Source organism: Bombina bombina, chromosome 4 (genome assembly GCF_027579735.1).
Source record: "Bombina bombina isolate aBomBom1 chromosome 4, aBomBom1.pri, whole genome shotgun sequence".
In the NCBI taxonomy this organism is placed as follows: Eukaryota; Metazoa; Chordata; class Amphibia; order Anura; family Bombinatoridae; genus Bombina; species Bombina bombina.
In genome coordinates, this window is record NC_069502.1 from 361,029,225 (window position 1) to 361,053,075 (window position 23,851).

At 37.6% G+C, this 23,851-nt stretch overlaps 1 protein-coding gene across 2 annotated transcripts in view; it reads right to left on the reverse strand.

Annotated features, from left to right (window-relative positions):
• LOC128656287 (transient receptor potential cation channel subfamily V member 6-like) overlaps positions 1–23,851 on the reverse strand; it is a 290,583-nt gene that overhangs the window by 210,969 nt on the left and 55,763 nt on the right. For both annotated transcript variants that reach the window (XM_053710115.1, XM_053710114.1), the window contains one exon: positions 2,014–2,112. In XM_053710115.1, the coding sequence (XP_053566090.1) occupies positions 2,014–2,112 (99 nt within the window). The remainder of the gene's footprint in view (positions 1–2,013; positions 2,113–23,851) is intronic.

Consider the following 23,851-nt stretch of genomic DNA (forward strand, 5'->3'; position numbering starts at 1 on the left):
AAAAAAACCCAATATATAGTTTGTATAGTTTATTCACACAAACTTTAATTCTAAAAGTGTTTAAAAGTGAACTGCAAGAAAAACTCAAAAACAGTTTAGCACGCAAGTGGGAAATGGCTTAGCAGCCAAAGGGTTAATAAATGTAATATGTATTGCTGCCCTAGGCATAGGTCTAGTTGGAATTTTGTAGATATGTGCTTGCATATATTTGTATAAGTAAATACATACTAATATTTCCATAAGAACATAAGTGCAACTATTCCTATACATGGGACAACAATAAATATAACATACTTACAATTTTTTTCTACATTGAAGCACTTGCATTATTTGCAAGTTTTAAAATTTCAATTCAAAATAGGTCTCAAAAGGCTACTTTTTCCTCTTTTACATCAAGGTGAGCCGGGGGCGGCATTGCACCAGCAGTTCACATGAACTTGTGGTTCAATGATAAATGCCGACAGCATATACTGCCAGCATTTATCGATGTGCAGCGGACATGATACACTACATCGTATCATGTCCACTCGCACTTACATAAATAGGCCCCTAAGTCTTAATACAATCCATAGTTTTCTGTTTGATTAAAAAAAGTTAAAATATAACTCACTCCCTTTTTTTAATACAAATATTGCACAAAATTTAAATATGATAATTAAAATGTACACTAATGATTGTAATAACGTGTTTGGACATTAAAATATGGGAATGTATTTGCTGGTATGACATAAATAATTCCAATAATTTATATAAATAAATATTACAATAACATAATAATCTATAGTCAGCCTTTAGAACTTTTACTTCCACCACCATTGATAATAGAAGAATAACTCAAATTTGGAGCAGAATAATAAAGAGGGTGTGAGAGGTAGGAAAGTGACCCTTGGAGGAGGAAGAGGGATATAGAGGGAGGTAGATATTGAAAGGAAGGTCTGAAATAGATATTTGTATTAATTTGCATTTATCCGAAGTTTTCTGATTCTTCGAGTCACTTGATATATGAACATACGGATACTGGACAAAAAGGATGAAAAATGAATGGCTGCTTGACGAAATCGGTTTGTTCATTTGTTCATGCTGTTTGGGGCCAGAAAAATAGTGCAGGAATGTGGGTAAGGAGTTCTATTGTTTGGTTAATAAGCTGCATGGTTTGTAATGATGTACAGGGGTTCTTACAATTCATTTGCCCATCGTCCTCTGTACAATCCTACTATAGTATTACTAATGACCGATGTTAGGGACAGCCGGTCAGGCACTATTTACTGGGTTTTAGTCAAACATAGCTGTATGTTCTTTAAGCATTGAAATAAAGGTTCTTTTAAATGTTTAATTGTTCAAATCTTATAAAGTAAGATTTTTGTTAATATTAATTGTCTATATTAAATATTCTCATTGGAAATAATGGTAACAAATCCAAATCCAATAATCATCTGAACCGAATGCCTGCATGGGGGTGGGGGGGTGGGGGCGCTATGTTAAAGCAATAGAGGGACTGACAGAGTGCTGTAGTAGATGTGGATCTTTTCATCATGGTATCAGCTTGGGATACAGGATGCAGTTGCAATAGTAAAAATCAGTGCGACCATGATTAGAACTTTTGTGTTTTATGTGACAAAGTGGCACATTTTAGAGATATTGAAGTTGTGCAAATGTGTTTTGTGTTGGATACTGAGAAAAACTCCAGGGATATTTTATAGATGTGACACTTGGGAGCAAGGAAAAGGGTAGGTATGGTACGCGTGTAGATTTGGACATTAGGGAATACAGGTGTTGCTAAAAAATAAAAAAATGTATCTTATCTGATGTTACAGCTAATAAATGTGGGCTAACAGTAACACTGCACTATCTAGGACTGTTGGTATTAAATATATACAGTATATATAAATATTTATTTATTTAAGTTATTTAGTGGCAGCCTTTTATAGCCATATATCAGTTCAGCATAAAACAAAACAAGTCCCACTAACTTATATGATCACTATTAAAAACAACATTATTCTTCTGCATTACCTTGACTATCTTGTGAATCCAAAGGTGCTCCACTTTCCACCAGTAACTGAAGGATCTCCTGATTGCCCACAGATGCAGCAAAGGATGTTACATATTCTCCTAAAATAAATATTAGACAGTTTTTATTTGTTTAAATGTATAATTATATTTGTTTGCGTATCAGCACTTGAAGCAAGGCTGTAATAATGTATTGTGAACAATATATCCCTGCAAGATTCATACAGCATTAGCAAAGATAGTACAACATTGAATATCAAACTATAGAAGTTTAATTCTCCAGAAAATTTCAGAATAATTTTCATTATTTCCAGTGGTCCCCCCATATAAGGCTGTTTTGATTTTTTTGGCAATCATTTAAATATCATTAATTACAAAATATGTATGAAATATGTACTGTATGTATTTAATTATTTATAGAATACCCCTTTCATATTCACAACATCCTATTTCATCACATAAAAGCTCCAGTATATATTGTAATTTAAAATTGTGTTCTTTACAATAACTGTTGTAGTAATGACTAATAGCAGAAACAATGTCAATACACTATTTTTAAATCACTATTTTAAATATTTTATTCCAAAATATCCATCTATTTATTAAAGCCTAGTGCCATTTAAAACAAAAATTCTTTGTTAAGAAGATACCTAGGTAGGCATCTTTGAGCACTACATGGTGCTCTTGCAAATGGATAACATTCTTGCAAAACTGAAGCCATATAGTGTTCCAGAAAGGGGATGGCTCCTAAGCATACGTCCCTGCTTTTCAACAAAAGATACCAAGAGAAAGAAGAAAATTGATACTATAAGTAAATTAGAAAATGTGGGTTTCATATCCGTTTAAGGTAATAAAGACTGAACTGGATGCTAATTCTCTACAGAGGGACTTGGATAAACTGGATGACTGGGCAGGCAAGTGGCACATGAGATTCAATTTATATAAATGCAAACGTATACATTTCGGCTATACAGGGAGTGCAGAATTATTAGGCAAATGAGTATTTTGACCACATCATCCTCTTTATGCATGTTGTCTTACTCCAAGCTGTATAGGCTCGAAAGCCTACTACCAATTAAGCATATTAGGTGATGTGCATCTCTGTAATGAGAAGGGGTGTGGTCTAATGACATCAACACCCTACATCAGGTGTGCATAATTATTAGGCAACTTCCTTTCCTTTGGCAAAATGGGTCAAAAGAAGGACTTGACAGGCTCAGAAAAGTCAAAAATAGTGAGATATCTTGCAGAGGGATGCAGCACTCTTAAAATTGCAAAGCTTCTGAAGCGTGATCATCGAACAATATAGCGTTTCATTCAAAATAGTCAACAGGGTCGCAAGAAGCGTGTGGAAAAACCAAGGCGCAAAATAACTGCCCATGAACTGAGAAAAGTCAAGCGTGCAGCTGCCAAGATGCCACTTGCCACCAGTTTAGCCATATTTCAGAGCTGCAACATCACTGGAGTGCCCAAAAGCACAAGGTGTGCAATACTCAGAGACATGGCCAAGGTAAGAAAGGCTGAAAGACGACCACCACTGAACAAGACACACAAGCTGAAACGTCAAGACTGGGCCAAGAAATATCTCAAGACTGATTTTTCTAAGGTTTTATGGACTGATGAAATGAGAGTGAGTCTTGATGGGCCAGATGGATGGGCCCGTGGCTGGATTGGTAAAGGGCAGAGAGCTCCAGTCCGACTCAGACGCCAGCAAGGTGGAGGTGGAGTACTGGTTTGGGCTGGTATCATCAAAGATGAGCTTGTGGGGCCTTTTCGGGTTGAGGATGGAGTCAAGCTCAACTCCCAGTCCTACTGCCAGTTTCTGGAAAACACCTTCTTCAAGCAGTGGTACAGGAAGAAGTCTGCATCCTTCAAGAAAAACATGATTTTCATGCAGGACAATGCTCCATCACACGCGTCCAAGTACTCCACAGCGTGGCTGGCAAGAAAGGGTATAAAAGAAGAAAATCTAATGACATGGCCTCCTTGTTCACCTGATCTGAACCCCATTGAGAACCTGTGGTCCATCATCAAATGTGAGATTTACAAGGAGGGAAAACAGTACACCTCACTGAACAGTGTCTGGGAGGCTGCGGTTGCTGCTGCACGCAATGTTGATGGTGAACAGATCAAAACACTGACAGAATCCATGGATGGCAGGCTTTTGAGTGTCCTTGCAAAGAAAGGTGGCTATATTGGTCACTGATTTGTTTTTGTTTTGTTTTTGAATGTCAGAAATGTATATTTGTGAATGTTGAGATGTTATATTGGTTTTACTGGTAAAAATAAATAATTGAAATGGGTATATATTTGTTTTTTGTTAAGTTGCCTAATAATTATGCACAGTAATAGTCACATGCACACACAGATATCCCCCTAAAATAGCTATAACTAAAAACAAACTAAAAACTACTTCCAAAAATATTCAGCTTTGATATTAATGGTTTTTTTGGGTTCATTGAGAACATGGTTGTTGTTCAATAATAAAATTAATCCTCAAAAATACAACTTGCCTAATAATTCTGCACTCCCTGTATATATAACATCCTTGCAAAACTGCTGCCATATAGAGCCGCTGCCATATTTATGTTCCTGAGCTTACTTTACCTGCTTTTCAACAAAGAATATCAAGAGAACAAAGACAATTTGATAATAGAAATAAACTGGAAAGCTTTTTACAATTCCTCTATTTAAATCATAAAAGAAAAATTGTGGGTTTCATGTCTCATTAAATGTATACTATATTTTACTATATCTATCTATCTATCTATCTATCTAGAGCTGAAAACAAAATGGCAACTATTGTTTTCTACTTAAGGACTTCCTATACTGGATTTTAGCATTACTGAGACTGTAAATCGTAAACCTGCTGCCTTCCAACATTGTATCTCCATAGAATTAAATATTAAAATTAAAAACACGTCATTTGTAGATATTTGGTTCCCAATGTGACTATATAAGTATGCCCATCAATATATCTATCACATTCATATGATTAATGAGTGTTCAGGATGGAATCTGATTACATGTAAATGAGTATTTGCCTTGCACAGTGAACAAAGAGGTTACATGAATAGACCTTTCCTGAAACCTTAAAAGATGTGAATGGGCTATTGTATCTTTCAGTTTTGAGTGACCTCACAGTTTCTATTTCGAAAAACAGGTACTTAACACACAAAAAAAGTCTTTAATGTCTGCAGGTTTTTAACAAATGAAACAATATTGCATTGTGATCACCTGAGAAACTCGTCAACCAATGCGGTTGGGTGCAAATTACAGATAAATTCTTATTGACTCCCCCAATACATCAGAAACTAAAAACCCATAAATATTGTGCATTGAGATATAAATGATAAATTAATCTGGCTCACAGTGTAGGCAGACAGTAACTAAGTCCTTAATAATGTAATATAATAAACTTGCCTACATTTAGATCAACATCCCAAATCAAATTCATGCAATTTGGTTTCCTAATGCCCAATGTTAAAATTCAAAGCCTCCTTTTTTATATAGGACACTATTTATATCCCCTCATCTAAGACTTTTAGGGATAAAATCTAAAATGTTAAACGAGGCATGTTTTAAAGAGTTCTGATGCTGTGAAAAATGTTGATCAGCATGTATTCTAGGTGGAGGGACAGCCCAGGGAACTGCCCTGTCCCTCACACTTCCTGAAACTGTCAGTTTACAATGGAGAAAATACAAACTGCAACAGAATGTGTAAACTCACTGCTAGATCAAAATATTAATGTATTAAAATACAAATGAGAAAGTGCAAAGCTTAAATGCAATAATACTGAGAGGACCAAATCTGAAATGTATAGTAATATAAAATACAATGCACAGAGTAAGTGTAACAAAACTCTCATATAATGCAGTGCTAAATTGCACTAGGCTTGTCTCTGCTTCATATAGATAAATGAGAGAGATCTCACATGCTGGAGAGTTCCAACCTTTTTCTTTTGAAAATTCAGTGAGTTCAGCCTCTGGCAATTACTATTTGGACATACTGGTTTGACTTCTGCTTCCCCTGACTATGCTTCTGTTTAACCCTATGTTTGGACTGACTTAGTTCATGACTTAAGCTTGTTTGTGAATTGATTTAAGTATTGATAGACTTCAGCTACTTTGTTTAGTCTCATTGCTCTCTTACCCCATGCCTTCTTTTTTTAACACTGTGTTTATGTCCAGTGCTCTATTAAAATATTGTGGCGAGCTGGACCTCTCAGTCCTTGATTCCTGCTTGTTTCATTCTGAAACAACCGCACTACAACTGAGACTGAGAAGACACGTGCTCGTACAGGAAATCTGTTTGCTATTTGTTACAATAATAAGTCTTATGTTTTTTAAAAGGGTTATCATTATTGAAAATGTTCATGACTACATACCAAGACATAAAGAGGTTAGCATAAGCGGGTGCAAATTTCGCACCCATGGCTTTTTAGTAAGTAATATTTACCCTCAAATGGAAACTCTGTGATGTCTATCAAAAAAAGATATTGAAGTTTCTGCCTACTTTGTATATCTTAAAAGCATATTATGTATACCTTTCAAGCCTTTTTTTGTGAGGTATGTTTGTATATAAAAAGCTTACATCAAAAGCTATCTACAAATATTCCCTTTTTTATTAGTTCACTTTTTCCAGTTTTTGTTTTATGCGATATGAGTGACACAAATAAGTGTTGGTGGTGATTATAAATGGTTGTAAATTTAAATCTAACCGCTCAGCTAATTTTCTCCCCATGCTACCTATGGTAGACACTATGGGGTATATTTATTAATGTGCGAGCGGACATGATACAATGTAGCGTATCATGTCCACCGCACATCGATAAATGCAGACAGCATACGCTGTCATCATTTATTATTGCACCAGCAGTTCTTGTGAACTGCTGGTGCAATGCCGCCCCCTGCAGATTTGCGGCCATTCGGCCGCTAGCAGGGGTTGTCAATCCACCCGATTGTATTTGATCGGGTTGATTAATGTCTGCAGCCTCAGAGCAGGCGGAAAAGTTATGGAGCTCCATATGGAGCTTGATAAATCAGCTGCTATAGCATGACCTGGTGGGTTATACACAGATGTATGCAAAAGTTTAGGCACCCCTGACAATGTCCATGATTTTCATTTATAAATAATTGGGTGTTTGGATCAGCAATTTCATTTTGATCTATCAAATGACTGAAGGACCCAGTAATATTGCAGTAGTGAAATTAAGTTTATTGGATTAGCAGAAAATCTGCAATATGCATCAAAACAAAATTAGACAGGTGCATACATTTGGACATCCTTGTCATTTTGTTGATTTGAATACCTGTAACTACCTAGCACTTATTAATTGGAACACACAATTGGTTTGGTGAGCCCATTAAGCCTTGAACTTCATAGACAGATGCATCCAATCATGAAAAAAGGTATTTAAGGGGGCCAATTGCAAGTTATTGTTCTCTTTGTCTCTCCTCTGAAGAATGGCAACATGGGGGCCTCAAAACAACTCTCAAATGACCTGAAAACAAAGATTGTTCAACATTATAGTTTAGGGGAAGGCTACAAAAAGCTATCACAGAGATTTAAGCTGTCAGTGTCCACTGTGAGGAACATAGTGAGGAAATGGAAGACCACAGGCACAGTTCTTGTTATTCTGACTCAGACAGTTGTAATAATGATCTATCCTTTGCTGAGACCTCTATGCCTGGCCTGTATAAGAAAATGCAATCACTGCAGACAATCCTTGTCAGATAGCTGAACTCACCAATACCTTCGAAGTTGCTTTATTCTGAATATCAGGTTACAGCAGATAATAAAATACAGCAGATGAATGAATGGTTACAGTATTTAGGTGGTCAAAAGTTGATACTGATCGTAGCTTGCAATGTATTAACATGAGTGCTTGTTACATGAGGCCTGTTAGCTGCAGCCATGACACAGGAAAACATCATCAAAACTACAAGGGCGGAGCAATACACAAAAAGGAAATGCATAATAGGTCAGAGGAAAGATACTATAGAAAACAGGAGCATTACCAAAAAGGGTCACTAGATGGCAGAATAAACATAGGGAAGCCTTGAGAAAAATGGCATAAAAATAGGCTGACCATGCATCCCGTTTTGAAAGGGACAGTACCGTTATTTTATGTTTCTTCCCCTGTCCCGTTGTTTCTTTAATAATATAAATTTTGTCCCGGCCAGCGCAAGTGTCATTTTTTAGCACACACATCACTTACTAAAAACTTTTAAACTCCCCAGGGCGGGGAGAGCAGTTTTTTATAACTGCAGGGTTGTGGTTGGGTGGCTGTGTCCACATGATCCACAGAAATGCGTCTTTGCCGCCCGCACACTCAAAATTAGGGCGTGATCATTGAAAGCAAGTGACAGCAGGTCAGTACTCAGTTGTGAGCTGTCAGACTGAGCTGAGGAGAGAGACTGGTCATGAGAGGGAAGTTAGAACTACTAGCTAGTGCCTAGAAAGGACAGGAGTCGGACTAGATCTGTCATCATCTGATGTGATGATCATCTGCCTCTGCCATCATCCAAATTAGCGGCTGACCATCACCAGAGAGATCATTCTTGCCATCTTCTTGTGTCACAGTGTGAACATACAAACATACACCTATATTACGAGTTTTGCATTAGCCTTAAAAAGCAGCGTTGAGAGGTTCCAACGCTGCTTTTTTCCTAACGCTGGTATTACGAGTCTTGCAGGTGCAGGTGTACCGCTCACTTTTTTTCCTCAACTCTAAAATACAGCAAATCCCCTTACGTCAATTGCGTATCCCATATTTTCAATGGGACTTGCATAATGCCGGTATTACGAGTCTTCCTAAAAGTGAGCGGTACAGCCTCTCCGGTCAAGACTGGCACCGCATTTAAAAGTCAGTAGTTAAGAGTTTTATGGGCTAACGCTAACATAAAACTCTTAACTAAAGTGCTAAAAAGTACACTAACACCCATAAACTACCTATTAACCCCTAAACCAAGGCCCCCCACATCGCAAACACTAAAATACATTTTTTTTAACCCCTAATCTGCCGAACCGGACATCCCCGCCACTATAATAAATATATTAACCCCTAAACCGCCGCACTCCCGCATCGCAAAAACTAGTTAAATATTATTAACCCCTAATCTGCCTGCCCTAACATCGCCGACACCTACCTACATTTATTAACCCCTAATCTGCCGCCCACAACGTCGCGCCACTATATTAAATGTATTAACCTCTACTGTCTAACCCTAACCCTAACCCCCCTAACTTAAATATAATTGAAATAAATCTAAATAAAATTACTACAATTAACTAAATTATTCCTATTTAAAACTAAATACTTGCCTATAAAATAAACCATAAGCTAGCTACAATATAGCTAATAGTTACATTGTAGCTAGCTTAGGGTTTATTTTTATTTTACAGGCAGCTTTGTATTTATTTTAACTAGGTACAATAGTTATTAAATAGTTATTAACTATGTAATAGCTAAATAGCTAAAATAAATACAAAAGTACCTGTAAAATAAAACCTAACCTAAGTTACAATTGCACCTAACACTACACTATAATTAAATTAATTCCCTACATTAAATTAAATTAATTACAATTAAATAAAATAAACTAAAGTACAAAAAAAACAAAACACTAAATTACAGAAAATAATAAAATAATTACAAGTTTTTTTAAACTAATTACACCTAATCTAATACACCTAATAAAATAAAAAATCCCCCCAAAATAAAGAATGCCCTACCCTACACTAAATTACAAATAGCCCTTAAAAGGGCCTTTTGCGGGGCATTGCCCCAAAGTAATCATCTCTTTTACCTGTAAAAAAAAAAATACAATACCCCCCAACATTAAAACCCACCACCCACACACCAACCCTACTCTAAAATCCACCCAATCCCCCCAATCAGCCAATAGAATGCGAGCTCAATCCTATTGGCTGATTGAATCAGCCAATAGTTTTTTTTCTACCTTAATTCTGATTGGCTGATATAATTCTATCAGCCAATCGGAATTGAAGGGAGGCCATCTTGGATGACATCACTTAAAGGTGGCGTCATTTAGTTGTCGGATGAAGACAGAAGAGGATGCTCCGCGTCGGATGTCTTGAAGATGGACCCGCTCCGCTCCGGATGGATGAAGATAGAAGATGCCGTCTGTATGAAGACTTCTGCCCATCTGGAGGACCTCTTCTTCCCGGCTTGGATGAAGACTTCTGCCTGTCTGGTGGACCACTTCTGCCCGGTTGGGTGAAGACGTCTCAAGGTAGGGTGATCTTCAAGGGGTTAGTGTTAGGTTTTATTAAGGGGGATTGGGTGGGTTTTAGAGTAGGGTTGGGTGTGTGGGTGGTGGGTTTTAATGTTGGGGAGGGGTATTGTACTTTTTTTTACAGGTAAAAGAGCTGATCATTTTGGGGCAATGCCCCGCAAAAGGCCCTTTTAAGGGCTATTTGTAATTTAGTATAGGGTAGGGATTTTTATTATTTTGGGGGGCTTTTTATTTTATTAGGGGGATTAGATTAGGTATAATTAGTTTAAAAAACTTGTAATTATTTTATTATTTTCTGTAATTTAGTGTTGTTGTTTTTTTTGTACTTTAGTTTATTTTATTTAATGGTAATTAATTTAATTTAATGTAGGGAATTAATTTAATTATAGTGTAGTGTTAGGTGTAATTGTAACTTAGGTTAGGTTTTATTTTACAGGTACTTTTGTATTTATTTTAGCTAGGTAGCTATTAAATAGTTAATAACTATTTAATAACTATTCTACCTAGTTAAAATAAATACAAAGTTGCCTGTAAAATAAAAATAAACCCTAAGCTAGCTACAATGTAACTATTAGTTATATTGTAGCTATCTTATGGTTTATTTTATAGGTAAGTATTTAGTTTTAAATAGGAATAATTTAGTTAATTTTAGTAATTTTATTTAGATTTATTTAAATTATATTTACGTTTGGGGGGTTAGGGTTAGACTTAGGTTTCGGGGTTAATACATTTAATATAGTGACGGCGACGTTGGGGGCGGCAGATTAGGGGTTAATAAGTGTAGTTATTTTGCGGCGACATTGGGGGCGGCAGATTAGGGGTTAATAAATATAATGTAGGTGGCGGCGGTGTCCGGAGCGGCATATTAGGGGTTAATAATATGCAGGTGTCGGCGATTTCGGGGCCAGCAGATTAGGGGTTAATAAGTGTAATATTATTGTTGTTTAGACTCAGGGTTAATGTTAGGGTGTTAGGTGTAAACGTAAATTTTCTTTCCGCATAGGAATCAATGGGGCTGCGTTAGGAGCTTTACGCTGCTTTTTTGCAGGTGTTAGGTTTTTTTTCAGCCGGCTCTGCCCCATTGATTCCTATGGAGAAATCGTGCACGAGCACATTTAGCCAGCTCACCGCTACCGTAAGCAGCGCTGGTATTGAGGTGAGATGTGGAGCAAAATTTTGCTCTTCGCTCACTTTTCTGCTGCTAAAGCAGGGTTTAAAAAACTCGTAATACCAGCGTTGTCTGTAGGTGAGCACTGAGCATAAACTGCTCGTTAGCACCGCACAGCCTTACCGACAAAACTTGTAATCTAGCCGATAGTGATCAAGTAGATCAACTGTCTAAGTTCTGCAAGAATTGTTCATGGCCAAGGTAAGACCAGTGTCTGTGCCTGTTAATCAATTTAATTGTCATTAATTATGCTTATTATGCTGCAGCAGTGCTGGTTGTACAGACGTTATAAATAACGGTTATCATTATCAAGTAACTATTTCCACATTTTTCTCAGTTCTTCCACCATGTAACAAAGATTTTGGGCAACACAGCTAAAAAAAATCTACAACTACTAATCCAGATCTTCAAACCAAACGCCTGTTCAGAGGCAACACTTTTACACTTTAAAACACTTTTACACTTTAATCAGTTAATACGGGGGAATTTGCCTTGACAACATAGAGGATAATTTCAATTTTGGAAACACTGAGTTAGGGCATGTGATTAAAAAATATACATGTTACATTCTCAATTTAGATCATGAGAACATTGTGAAAACACTGTGGATTGGTACTTAGATGTTATAGCTCTACGTCTACCTAAAAATTATTTTGTTTGAGTTCTTCTGTCACTGAAGGATAATTCATGTCATAAAAGTTAACTTTTGTTAAAATCTTACTTTTTTTCCTATGAATAAAGAATATTAACCCCATCCCGTTTTTGACATCTCAATGTCCTGTTTTTGTCTCACGGAAATATGGTCAACCTACATAAAAATATATAATTTCTTAACTATAACAACATGACTATTAACAGAGACTATGAAATATTCTATGCCCATTGAGGCAGCACACTTGTTAAGGCCAGAAGTGGCAGGCCAAGTAAAATATCCGAGAGGCAAAGGCAAAGGATGGTGAGAACGATAAAAAACAGCCCACAGACCACCTCCAAAGACCTACAACATCATCTTGCTGCAGATGGTGTCACTGTGCATTGTTCAACAATTCAGCGCACTTTGCACAAGGAGAAGCTGTATGGGAGAGTGATGCGGAAGAAGCCTTTTCTGCACACACGCCACAAACAGAGTCGCTTGAGGTATGCTAACGCACATTTGGACTAGGCCGCTTCATTTTGGAAAAAGGTGATGTGGACTGATAAAACAAAGAATGAGTTATTTGGTCATAACAAGGGGTGTTATGCATGGCGGCAAAAGAACACAGCGTTCCAAGACAAACACTTGCTACCCACAGTAAAATTTGGTGGATGTTCCATCATGCTGTGGGGCTGTGTGGCAAGTGCCAGTACTGGGAATTTTGTTAAAATTGAGGTTCGCATGGATTCCACTCAATATCAGCAGATACTTGAGAATAATGTTGAGGAATCAGTCACAAAGTTTAAGTTACATCGGGGCTGGATATGCTCGACAACCATCAAACCTAACTGAACTGGAGATGTTTTGCAAGGAGGAATGGTCCAAAATACCTTCATCCAGAATCCAGACACTCATTATGGGCTATAGGAAGCGTCTAGAGGCTGTTCTTTCTGCTAAAGGAGGTTCTACTAAATATTGATGCAATATTTCTGTTGGGGTGCTCAAATTTATGCACCTGTCTAATTTCGTTTTGATGCATATTGCACATTTTTTGTTAATCCAATAAACCTCATTTCACTACTGAAATATTACTGTGTCCTTCAGTTATTTGATATATCAAAATGTAATTTCTGATCCAAACACCCAATTATTTATAAAGGAAAATCATGGAAATTGTCAGGGGTGCCTAAACGTTTGCATACAACTGTATATATATATATATATATATATATATATATATATATATATATATATATATATATATATATACAGTATATATACAGTATATATACACATAAATACTTTAGGATTTTCTACTTTTAAATATTCAAAGGTCTCTTCAGAAAGACAACCCATTTGTAAACCTCTCTTGATTAAAAAATTAAGTTCTTGATTTTATTTTGGTGGATTAAAGGTAAGGGTCATACATTCCTCATTATTTTCTATTTGTCTCAGTACTTCTAGAAAATGTATGTGTCTATTATGACTATATTACCCCTTATCTGCTTCTGTGATTACTAGTTGTTCTTGTTTATTTAAATTTTATGGCAAGACAGGAGGCTTCATATTTTGCATTAATCTTTACTATCTTCCAAACAGCAGCAAAGAAAAGAAACAACATAGTAACATAAACATCCAACAGCAGAAACTTTTTTGACCAATTGCCCTAGTTCTCTTTCCCCTTAATTTTAAAAACCTCAGTATAATCTCCCTTACTGCATATAGAAAAAAACAAAAAACATGTATCGTGTTCTTGATTTTTAAAATATGTATTATTTTTCCAAGAGTACACTATATTTAATTCGTAATTTGTGTTGTCTCTCTCATATTTGAGCACTTTACTAGTAGACAATTTGGTACTTATTTGTTCTATAGTGTCATCAAGTTTCTTATATGGTATGTCTAATTTGTTCAAAATGACAGATGCTGTGAAAGGCCTTTATTTTAGTTAAGATTATGTCCCTCTCCTTGGTCTTATGTATCACTAATTGTTGCATAAGCATCAGTGAGAAGTTTGTCAAAGTCTAATTGGACTCCTGCATGAGATCTGGTGTGTTCCAAAGAAAGGGAACTTTGGTTGAAACAGCTAATTTAATGAGGGCCAGATTACAAGTGGTGCATTTTTTAGCGCTTCCGCTCACGTGCAAACACTGTCAGAAGTAAACTAACTGTTGGACTTCGGATATCACACATGCACTAACTTCTCCCCTTAGACTTCGATGGAGAGTGCAAATAAAAAAAAAAATGATGAAATATGAATATTTTACATTCAAATGTTCTTCACATAGAAGAAAATATTCAATTTATTTTAATATATATATTGTGAGAGATTGATGGGATATAGTGACGAGTGATCCAACCTTGCCATTCACTAACATGGAACCACCAAGAGTGACCTACAGACGAGCAAGATCACTAAGGGACTCCCTAGTTAAAGTGGATCCAGTGGACAGTTATAAAAAGACTACTTGGCTTCAATCATCAAAAGTGGGGTGTTACAGGTGCCTTGGTTGCACTACGTGTAATGGCATGAGTAATACCAAGACATTTACACATCCCCATACTAACAGAAAGTACACAATTAAATATAGAGTAACGTGTACTACTGAGTATATTATCTATCTCTTACATTGCCCATGTGGCCTATTTTATGTGGGTAAGACGGTAGACACCCTCCGCATACGTATGGCCAACCATCGCTCTGCCATTAGATTGGCAATTCGAGAGAAAGAATCTGAGCAGCCTGTTGCCAGGCATTTTGCAATGAGTGGCCATACTGTTAGTGATTTGAGGTATGTGATCATTGATCACGTACCCAAACTCAGTAGGGGTGGTGATAGAGCCAATCTATTGTTGCAAAAAGAGTCCAGGTGGATTTACAACTTGGGGACCTTATCCCCCAAGGGGTTAAATACACAATTGGATTGGCATTGTTTCTTGTAAGATGACCTAGTTACAATCTTGTCTCTGGCTGATAAGCCAAGATTATATATAAAGTTTTAGTGACACTTTACTATTGTCTTAGCCCTAACACAGTACCACATTAAAGGTTTATTGCTTAAGGGAATTACTATGGATGGGGAGTTTGCTATAGAATTGTTACAACTAGCTACATTAAAGGGACCCTAAACACCTTCTGGTTTCTCATATTACGTTTTTTTTTAAATTAAATAGTTACTGATTTGCATCTTTATTGTGCTTTTACTTTTTTTAAATTAGCTTTTTCATATTTATTGCTGTTTCAAATACTTACCTAAACCACCGCCTATTGAAAGTAATGATAGCCGCCATCTTGTAACGCACGTTACAGCTGATGCCATGTCACGTGATGTGTGCATCCATTTCCACTACCGCACATACGAAGAGACAAGAGAGCACTCTCCACTGAATCTATGAGGCTCGTACTCAGCAACCTTGTGAACGAGCTTCATACATTCAGTGGAGCCGATGTTATTGAATGACAGCTGTGTGTCTGTGAGAGGACCAGCTTGTCAGAATTATTATGTTTTAGTTTCTTTAAACGTTTTATAATGTATTGTTTCCTGGAGTTTGTTCACTGTGTCAGTGCAGCTTCATGCCATTAGATCTGATAATATTTACAGTCACATATACAAAACCATATAACAATGCACTAGGGACAAAACTGTAATTTGCAGCCACATAAAACTTATACTGCAGTGCTTGGCTGTCTGATCGTCATTATCCCTGTTGTGTACGGAACAGTCACTAAACACTACATTCTTTGGCTGACCTCTCCCTACAACCTAACAAAACACAAACAAAGTTTTCCCTGCTCTGATCGGACCCTATGCAAATCTGCTCCATTCCTAGGCTTTGAATGATTTGCGGCTCTGCCCGGCAGCTCACTCTCTGTGCTCCGCATGTGATAGGTAGCAGGCATTAGGAAGATCAGAGCAGGGAAAACTTTGTTTGTGTTTTGTTAGGTTGTAGGGAGAGGTCAGCCAAAGAATGTAGTGTTTAGTGACTGTTCCGTACACAACAGGGATAATGACGATCAGACAGCCAAGCACTGCAGTATAAGTTTTATGTGGCTGCAAATTAGTTTTGTCCCTAGTGCATTGTTATATGGTTTTGTATATGTGACTGTAAATATTATCAGATCTAATGGCATGAAGCTGCACTGACACAGTGAACATACTCTAAGAAACAATACATTACAAAACGTTTAAAGAAACTAAAACATAATAATTATACCTTATATTTATGCTCAAGAATTAAAAAGAGTAACGTTTTAATATGTGTGTATTGTGTATTCTAAAGCAATTAAACTAAAGATCGATGCAAAGTTTTCCCTGCTCTGATCTTCCTAATGCCTGCTCCCTATCACATGCGGGGCACAGAGTGAGCTGCCGGGCAGAGCCGCAAATGAAAGCCTTGGAATGGAGCAGATTTGCATAGGGTCCGATCAGACTCTGACAGGCACAGGAAAGCAAAACAATTTATGGCTTGAGCGGGAGCTTGGAGAGAAAGGTGAGGGGTAGAAGGGAAAAGAGGGGAAAAATATTTTAGATGTGCTTATAGGAATGAATAAATAGCGTACATGAATTCAACTTTAAATAATAAATGCAATTTTATTAGCTATATAGCAATCAATAGCTGATGCTGCTTCAAAATCTATTCTTGTGCAAAAAGCTAAAGATAATCGCTGCAAACGTTATAGCAGTAGTAGTTTTTTACTGTTGCGTGCACGCTCACAACAATAAGCACAGACTTTCACCATGTCTGCAGGGATTCAGCAGGGAGCAGGAACAAAGCACAAGTAAATGTAAAAAAAAAAAAAATAGGAACACCCATAATTAAAAAAAATTTGATTTGTATTTTAAAAACTAAAACAGCATTATGACTAAAAAAAAACAAAAAACCTAATGACAAGTGTTTAATGTCCCTTTAATAGCGCATATATGATTATACTAGGTTACTATGCATTGTTACTTCACACATTTGTGGTTATGTGGGATTGTATGCCATTACAACGGTTGCCTTGACAACCGGGTACATGTTTACATGGTGGCGTATATTAACAACACTAACTGTTAGCCTCAAAGAGAGCACTAAATACTCTTATAGTATGTAAAACAATATAAGTGTCTATATGGCAGGTATTTGCTGTGGCTTATAAAATCTCCTTTTTCAATTTCAGAACTGTATATCCGGGTTGTTATGGCAACCGGCGGACCTGCGCACTGAGTTCTGCAGGACGCCGGCGGCACTTCCGGTAGTATGTGGTGATGGTGGAGGGTAATGTATAAATGTTTGCTGCTTATTTGAGTTATTGTAATGGTCTGAGGATGGGGCTAACCACCCCGAAACGTCACGTTGTTTAAATAAATTTTATTACCTGTTTAAGACCCGACGAGTGCGCTCCTATTTTTGGAATTTATATATATATATATATATATATATATTTATGTGTGATTATTTTGTAAAATATATATTGATTCCTCTATCTATCTATCTATCTATCTATCTATCTATCTATCTATCTATCTATCTATCTATATACAGGCAAATATATATATATACAGTATATATATATATATATATATATATATATATGTGTATACAGACAGATATATAGATATACCATGTACCTTTGAATGTATAGTTTCTTATTAGATAGTGTATATATAAGTATCACAAAATACTCAGAACACCAAATGAATACAAAAACAATAGAAATATTTAATATTATCATGTACTGTATATAAATTTAAAGAAATAACAATGGTAATGAATACCCTCATGAATACACAAAAATGCAGATATGGTACGAGGTACCTAGCCTATCCTCATTCAAACTTACATGCAGCGCACTCACGCACACTCAGATTTCCCTTTGGCGTCCCTACGGGAAAACAAAAACTAGGCGTCTTTTCCAAACAGTTCACACACAGTTCAAGTGTGAAAAAATGCAAGAGCTAAAGAGTGATACTTTGTAATCCACTTGTATTAAAAAAATACACCCAGCTTAATTGAAGCTTGTTACAAAGTCCAGAGCCCAGCTGTTAGAATATCAAATGTAACTACCATGTGTCTAGGGAACTCCTCTCCTCTTGGGCCTCACACTCCTATGATAAAGGATGTATATCCGAGACCTATATTTATGCATAGTCCCCAGTCCATAAAATCAGTGACTATGTCACCGGACCGTGTAGTGGCCTCTGTTTAAACTGATGTAGAACTTGCGTACCGTGCGAACACGATAATGTGTGTACTGAATGCAGTATATCAACCACCTTTACATATCATAGTCCATATAGTAGTCAGGGGTTATACTTGCTTATTCTCCTGTGAATCCTCTGCAGGTGTTTTCCTTATTCACTATGGGCAATGGCCCTACTGATCCCGCTGAGGTACGCTCAGTAAGCAAGATGTACTGCACCCAACTGCTACAAGCAATGGCCCCACTGGTCCCGCTGAGGTACGCTCAGTGAGCATGATGTACTGCACCAAACCACTATTTACATCAGCTGATGGAATCTTTACAATACCGGAGAAGTCTTGACAAGGAGACCCATAGACACAGTAAGTTTGAAAGACCACCTAGGTAACACACTCTGACGTGCATTTCGGAACTCTGCCCTTTCTCAAGGAGTATACTATGTCATGATGTTCACCTCCTCATATAGTTCAAATACCACATTTGATTGGATAACACAAACACACCTTCCTTTAATGTAAATCATTTACGCAATTTCTAAATCTATACATAGTGAACACCTTTAAACACCACTTTATATACAATCGCAGGGTGATTTATGTACATTAATGAGCAAAATAATAACGTATCTTGAATACATATGCTAGAAGTATTCCAGCCTATTGCTATATTTGTGGATAATCTAATCAGACCCCTATTGGGGAGTGTCTCCTCTTATCTTGAAGACACTACAGATTTTTTGAAAAAGGTGGCATCTTTGCGATTAACACAAGATAGTATACTGGTGACTATGGATATTTCCAGTCTGTACTCATGTATCCCGCATGATCTAGGCATCTAGGTGTCCTCTACACTGTGTGCAGAATTATTAGGCAAATGAGTATTTTGACCACATCATCCTCTTTATGCATGTTGTCTTACTCCAAGCTGTATAGGCTCGAAAGCCTACTACCAATTAAGCATATTAGGTGATGTGCATCTCTGTAATGAGAAGGGGTGTGGTCTAATGACATCAACACCCTATATCAGGTGTGCATAAATATTAGGCAACTTCCTTTCCTTTGGCAAAATGGGTCAAAAGAAGGACTTGACAGGCTCAGAAAAGTCAAAAATAGTGAGATATCTTGCAGAGGGATGCAGCACTCTTAAAATTGCAAAGCTTCTGAAGCGTGATCATCGAACAATCAAGCATTTCATTCAAAATAGTCAACAGGGTCGCAAGAAGCGTGTGGAAAAACCAAGGCGCAAAATAACTGCCCATGAACTGAGAAAAGTCAAGCGTGCAGCTGCCAAGATGCCACTTGCCACCAGTTTGGCCATGTTTCAGAGCTGCAACATCACTGGAATGCCCAAAAGCACAAGGTGTGCAATACTCAGAGACATGGCCAAGGTAAGAAAGGCTGAAAGACGACCACCACTGAACAAGACACACAAGCTGAAACGTCAAGACTGGGCCAAGAAATATCTCAAGACTGATTTTTCTAAGGTTTTATGGACTGATGAAATGAGAGTGAGTCTTGATGGGCCAGATGGATGGGCCCGTGGCTGGATTGGTAAAAGGCAGAGAGCTCCAGTCCGACTCAGACGCCAGCAAGGTGGAGGTGGAGTACTGGTTTGGGCTGGTATCAAAGATGAGCTTGTGGGGCCTTTTCGGGTTGAGGATGGAGTCAAGCTCAACTCCCAGTCCTACTGCCAGTTTCTGGAAGACACCTTCTTCAAGCAGTGGTACAGGAAGAAGTCTGCATCCTTCAAGAAAAACATGATTTTCATGCAGGACAATGCTCCATCACACGCGTCCAAGTACTCCACAGCGTGGCTGGCAAGAAAGGGTATAAAAGAAGAAAATCTAATGACATGGCCTCCTTGTTCACCTGATCTGAACCCCATTGAGAACCTGTGGTCCATCATCAAATGTGAGATTTACAAGGAGGGAAAACAGTACACCTCTCTGAACAGTGTCTGGGAGGCTGTGGTTGCTGCTGCACGCAATGTTGATGGTGAACAGATCAAAACACTGACAGAATCCATGGATGGCAGGCTTTTGAGTGTCCTTGCAAAGAAAGGTGGCTATATTGGTCACTGATTTGTTTTTGTTTTGTTTTTGAATGTCAGAAATGTATATTTGTGAATGTTGAGATGTTATATTGGTTTCACTGGTAAAAATAAATAATTGAAATGGGTATATATTTCTTTTTTGTTAAGTTGCCTAATAATTATGCACAGTAATAGTCACCTGCACACACAGATATCCCCCTAAAATAGCTATAACTAAAAACAAACTAAAAACTACTTCCAAAACTATCCAGCTTTGATATTAATGAGTTTTTTGGGTTCGAACATGGTTGTTGTTCAATAATAAAATTAATCCTCAAAAATACAACTTGCCTAATAATTCTGCACTCCCTGTATTACATTGAGAAAGAGGGAGTATATACTCCGTCTGAACAAGGATTGATCAAAGATTTATTAGAGATCATCCTATATGAGAATTACTTTATGTTTGAGGACACCTTCTATATCCAGACCCAGGGTACTGCTATGGGCTCTAATGTTGCTCTCACATATGCTAATTTATGTGTGGGACGATTTGAGGAGCAAAATGTCCATGTGGAGGATATGTAAAGAGAATATTTACTATGTTGGTACAGATAAATAGATGACATATTCTTCATATGGACAGGTTACTTACCCTCGTTGAATTCCTTTGCGAACAGTCTAAACCACAAAACTGATTTTCTCAAGTTCACCATGGAACATAACATAGAGAGAGATATTTTTCTGGACTAATGATCAAAAGAGGTGATACATTGGAATGTGACATTTTTAGTAAAGCTACAGACAGAAATAATCTATTATTGTATGAAAGCTTTCACCCACCAGCCATGATTAGAAGCCTACCCTATAGCCAACTATTAAGAACAAAGCAGATTGTTACAGATCCTATGCTAGATCAGATGGCCAATAAGTTTAAAGCTAGGGGTTACCCTGAGAGAGTTGTGCTAGATAATCTGGAAAGAGTACAACAAATAGATAGAGAGACACTGTTAACACCTAGACAAAAGACTGATCTTAAATTTTCGGTTCAACTGGTTACACAATATGGCCTACATAGTAAGAAAATTAAGATCCATGATATCCAAACATTGGTATTTGTTACAGGAAGATCAGAAAACATCCGAAGTATTTAAATATCCCCAACTTTTTTCATATAAAAGGAATAGGAGCCTGAGGGATGAATTTGTTAGGGCGGATTTAGGTTAGAGAAATCCATCCCCATCCCTGCAGAAAAAGGGTTCCTTTCCATGTAATAATGGAGCACAATGCGATTCCCTCATTAAAAGGGAATATGTAACACATCCACATACTGGATGTAAGATTGGCATTAAAAATACATATACTTGTAACTCAAGTTATGTAATTTATGTAATCAAATGACCATGTGGGCTGGCATACGTGGGTGAGACCACACAGAGTGTTAGGCATCATATTAGACAGCACAAGGCAGCCATCAACAATGAGGATTTTGATGCCCTAGTTGCTCACCATTCTTTGACCCATGCACATAATAAGAGTCAACTTAGGTTTCAAATTGTTGATGATGCTCCCCCTCCTAGATGAGGGGGTGATATACAAAAGACTCTCTTCCACAAAGAAGCATTATGGATTAGGAATTTAGATACTATACTATATATATATTGAAAAGGAGTATCTTCCATTCCATCTTTATTTGTTTGCAAAGGGTTATTGACAAAAAACTCTTTAGTCGTAATTGCCTATAAAACCTTTGTAGATCACACTCAATTTCAAAGAAATTAGGTTTGCTCTATAGAATGAATGATAAACCTTTTTGCAAAATCTGTAGAACATTGTCATCAAACTTCTTACCAGAACTATTCACCACAAGTTCCTAACTAACTATCGTGGGACCTATCTCTTGTTCTGCCATGTTGACATCCGATAACCTGAATGGTCTGCTTCTCCTATGTTTGCGAACCCCTAGTCTCTGCCTCTTCTCCAGAAGCCTCTGGACCCTCGGCCCCTGGTAGAAAAATGCTGTGAAGAATATTGGAAAGAGTCACTCCTATCGCTATCTGATGAAGATTCACCCAATAGCTCACTCTTACAAATACAAAAGAAAGAAAGGGCGGCGCAAAACACCTCTAAATGCAGACTGTAAGATCACAACAAGTTTATTAAAACATACAGGGAGTGCAGAATTATTAGGCAAATGAGTATTTTGACCACATCATCCTCTTTATGCATGTTGTCTTACACCAAGCTGTATAGGCTCGAAAGCCTACTACCAATTAAGCATATTAGGTGATGTGCATCTCTGTAATGAGAAGGGGTGTGGTCTAATGACATCAACACCCTACATCAGGTGTGCATAATTATTAGGCAACTTCCTTTCCTTTGGCAAAATGGGTCAAAAGAAGGACTTGACAGGCTCAGAAAAGTCAAAAATAGTGAGATATCTTGCAGAGGGATGCAGCACTCTTAAAATTGCAAAGCTTCTGAAGCGTGATCATCGAACAATCAAGCGTTTCATTCAAAATAGTCAACAGGGTCGCAAGAAGCGTGTGGAAAAACCAAGGCGCAAAATAACTGCCCATGAACTGAGAAAAGTCAAGCGTGCAGCTGCCAAGATGCCACTTGCCACCAGTTTGGCCATATTTCAGAGCTGCAACATCACTGGAGTGCCCAAAAGCACAAGGTGTGCAATACTCAGAGACATGGCCAAGGTAAGAAAGGCTGAAAGACGACCACCACTGAACAAGACACACAAGCTGAAACGTCAAGACTGGGCCAAGAAATATCTCAAGACTGATTTTTCTAAGGTTTTATGGACTGATGAAATGAGAGTGAGTCTTGATGGGCCAGATGGATGGGCCCATGGCTTTATTGGTAAAGGGCAGAGAGCTCCAGTCCGACTCAGACGCCAGCAAAGTGGAGGTGGAGTACTGGTTTGGGCTGGTATCATCAAAGATGAGCTTGTGGGGCCTTTTCGGGTTGAGGATGGAGTCAAGCTCAACTCCCAGTCCTACTGCCAGTTTCTGGAAGACACCTTCTTCAAGCAGTGGTACAGGAAGAAGTCTGCATCCTTCAAGAAAAACATGATTTTCATGCAGGACAATGCTCCATCACACGCGTCCAAGTACTCCACAGCGTGGCTGGCAAGAAAGGGTATAAAAGAAGAAAATCTAATGACATGGCCTCCTTGTTCACCTGATCTGAACCCCATTGAGAACCTGTGGTCCATCATCAAATGTGAGATTTACAAGGAGGGAAAACAGTACACCTCTCTGAACAGTGTCTGGGAGGCTGTGGTTGCTGCTGCACGCAATGTTGATGGTGAACAGATCAAAACACTGACAGAATCCATGGATGGCAGGCTTTTGAGTGTCCTTGCAAAGAAAGTTGGCTATATTGGTCACTGATTTGTTTTTGTTTTGTTTTTGAATGTCAGAAATGTATATTTGTGATTTTTATATTGGTTTCACTGGTAAAAATAAATAATTGAAATGGGAATATATTTGTTTTTTGTTAAGTTGCCTAATAATTATGCACAGTAATAGTCACCTGCACACACAGATAT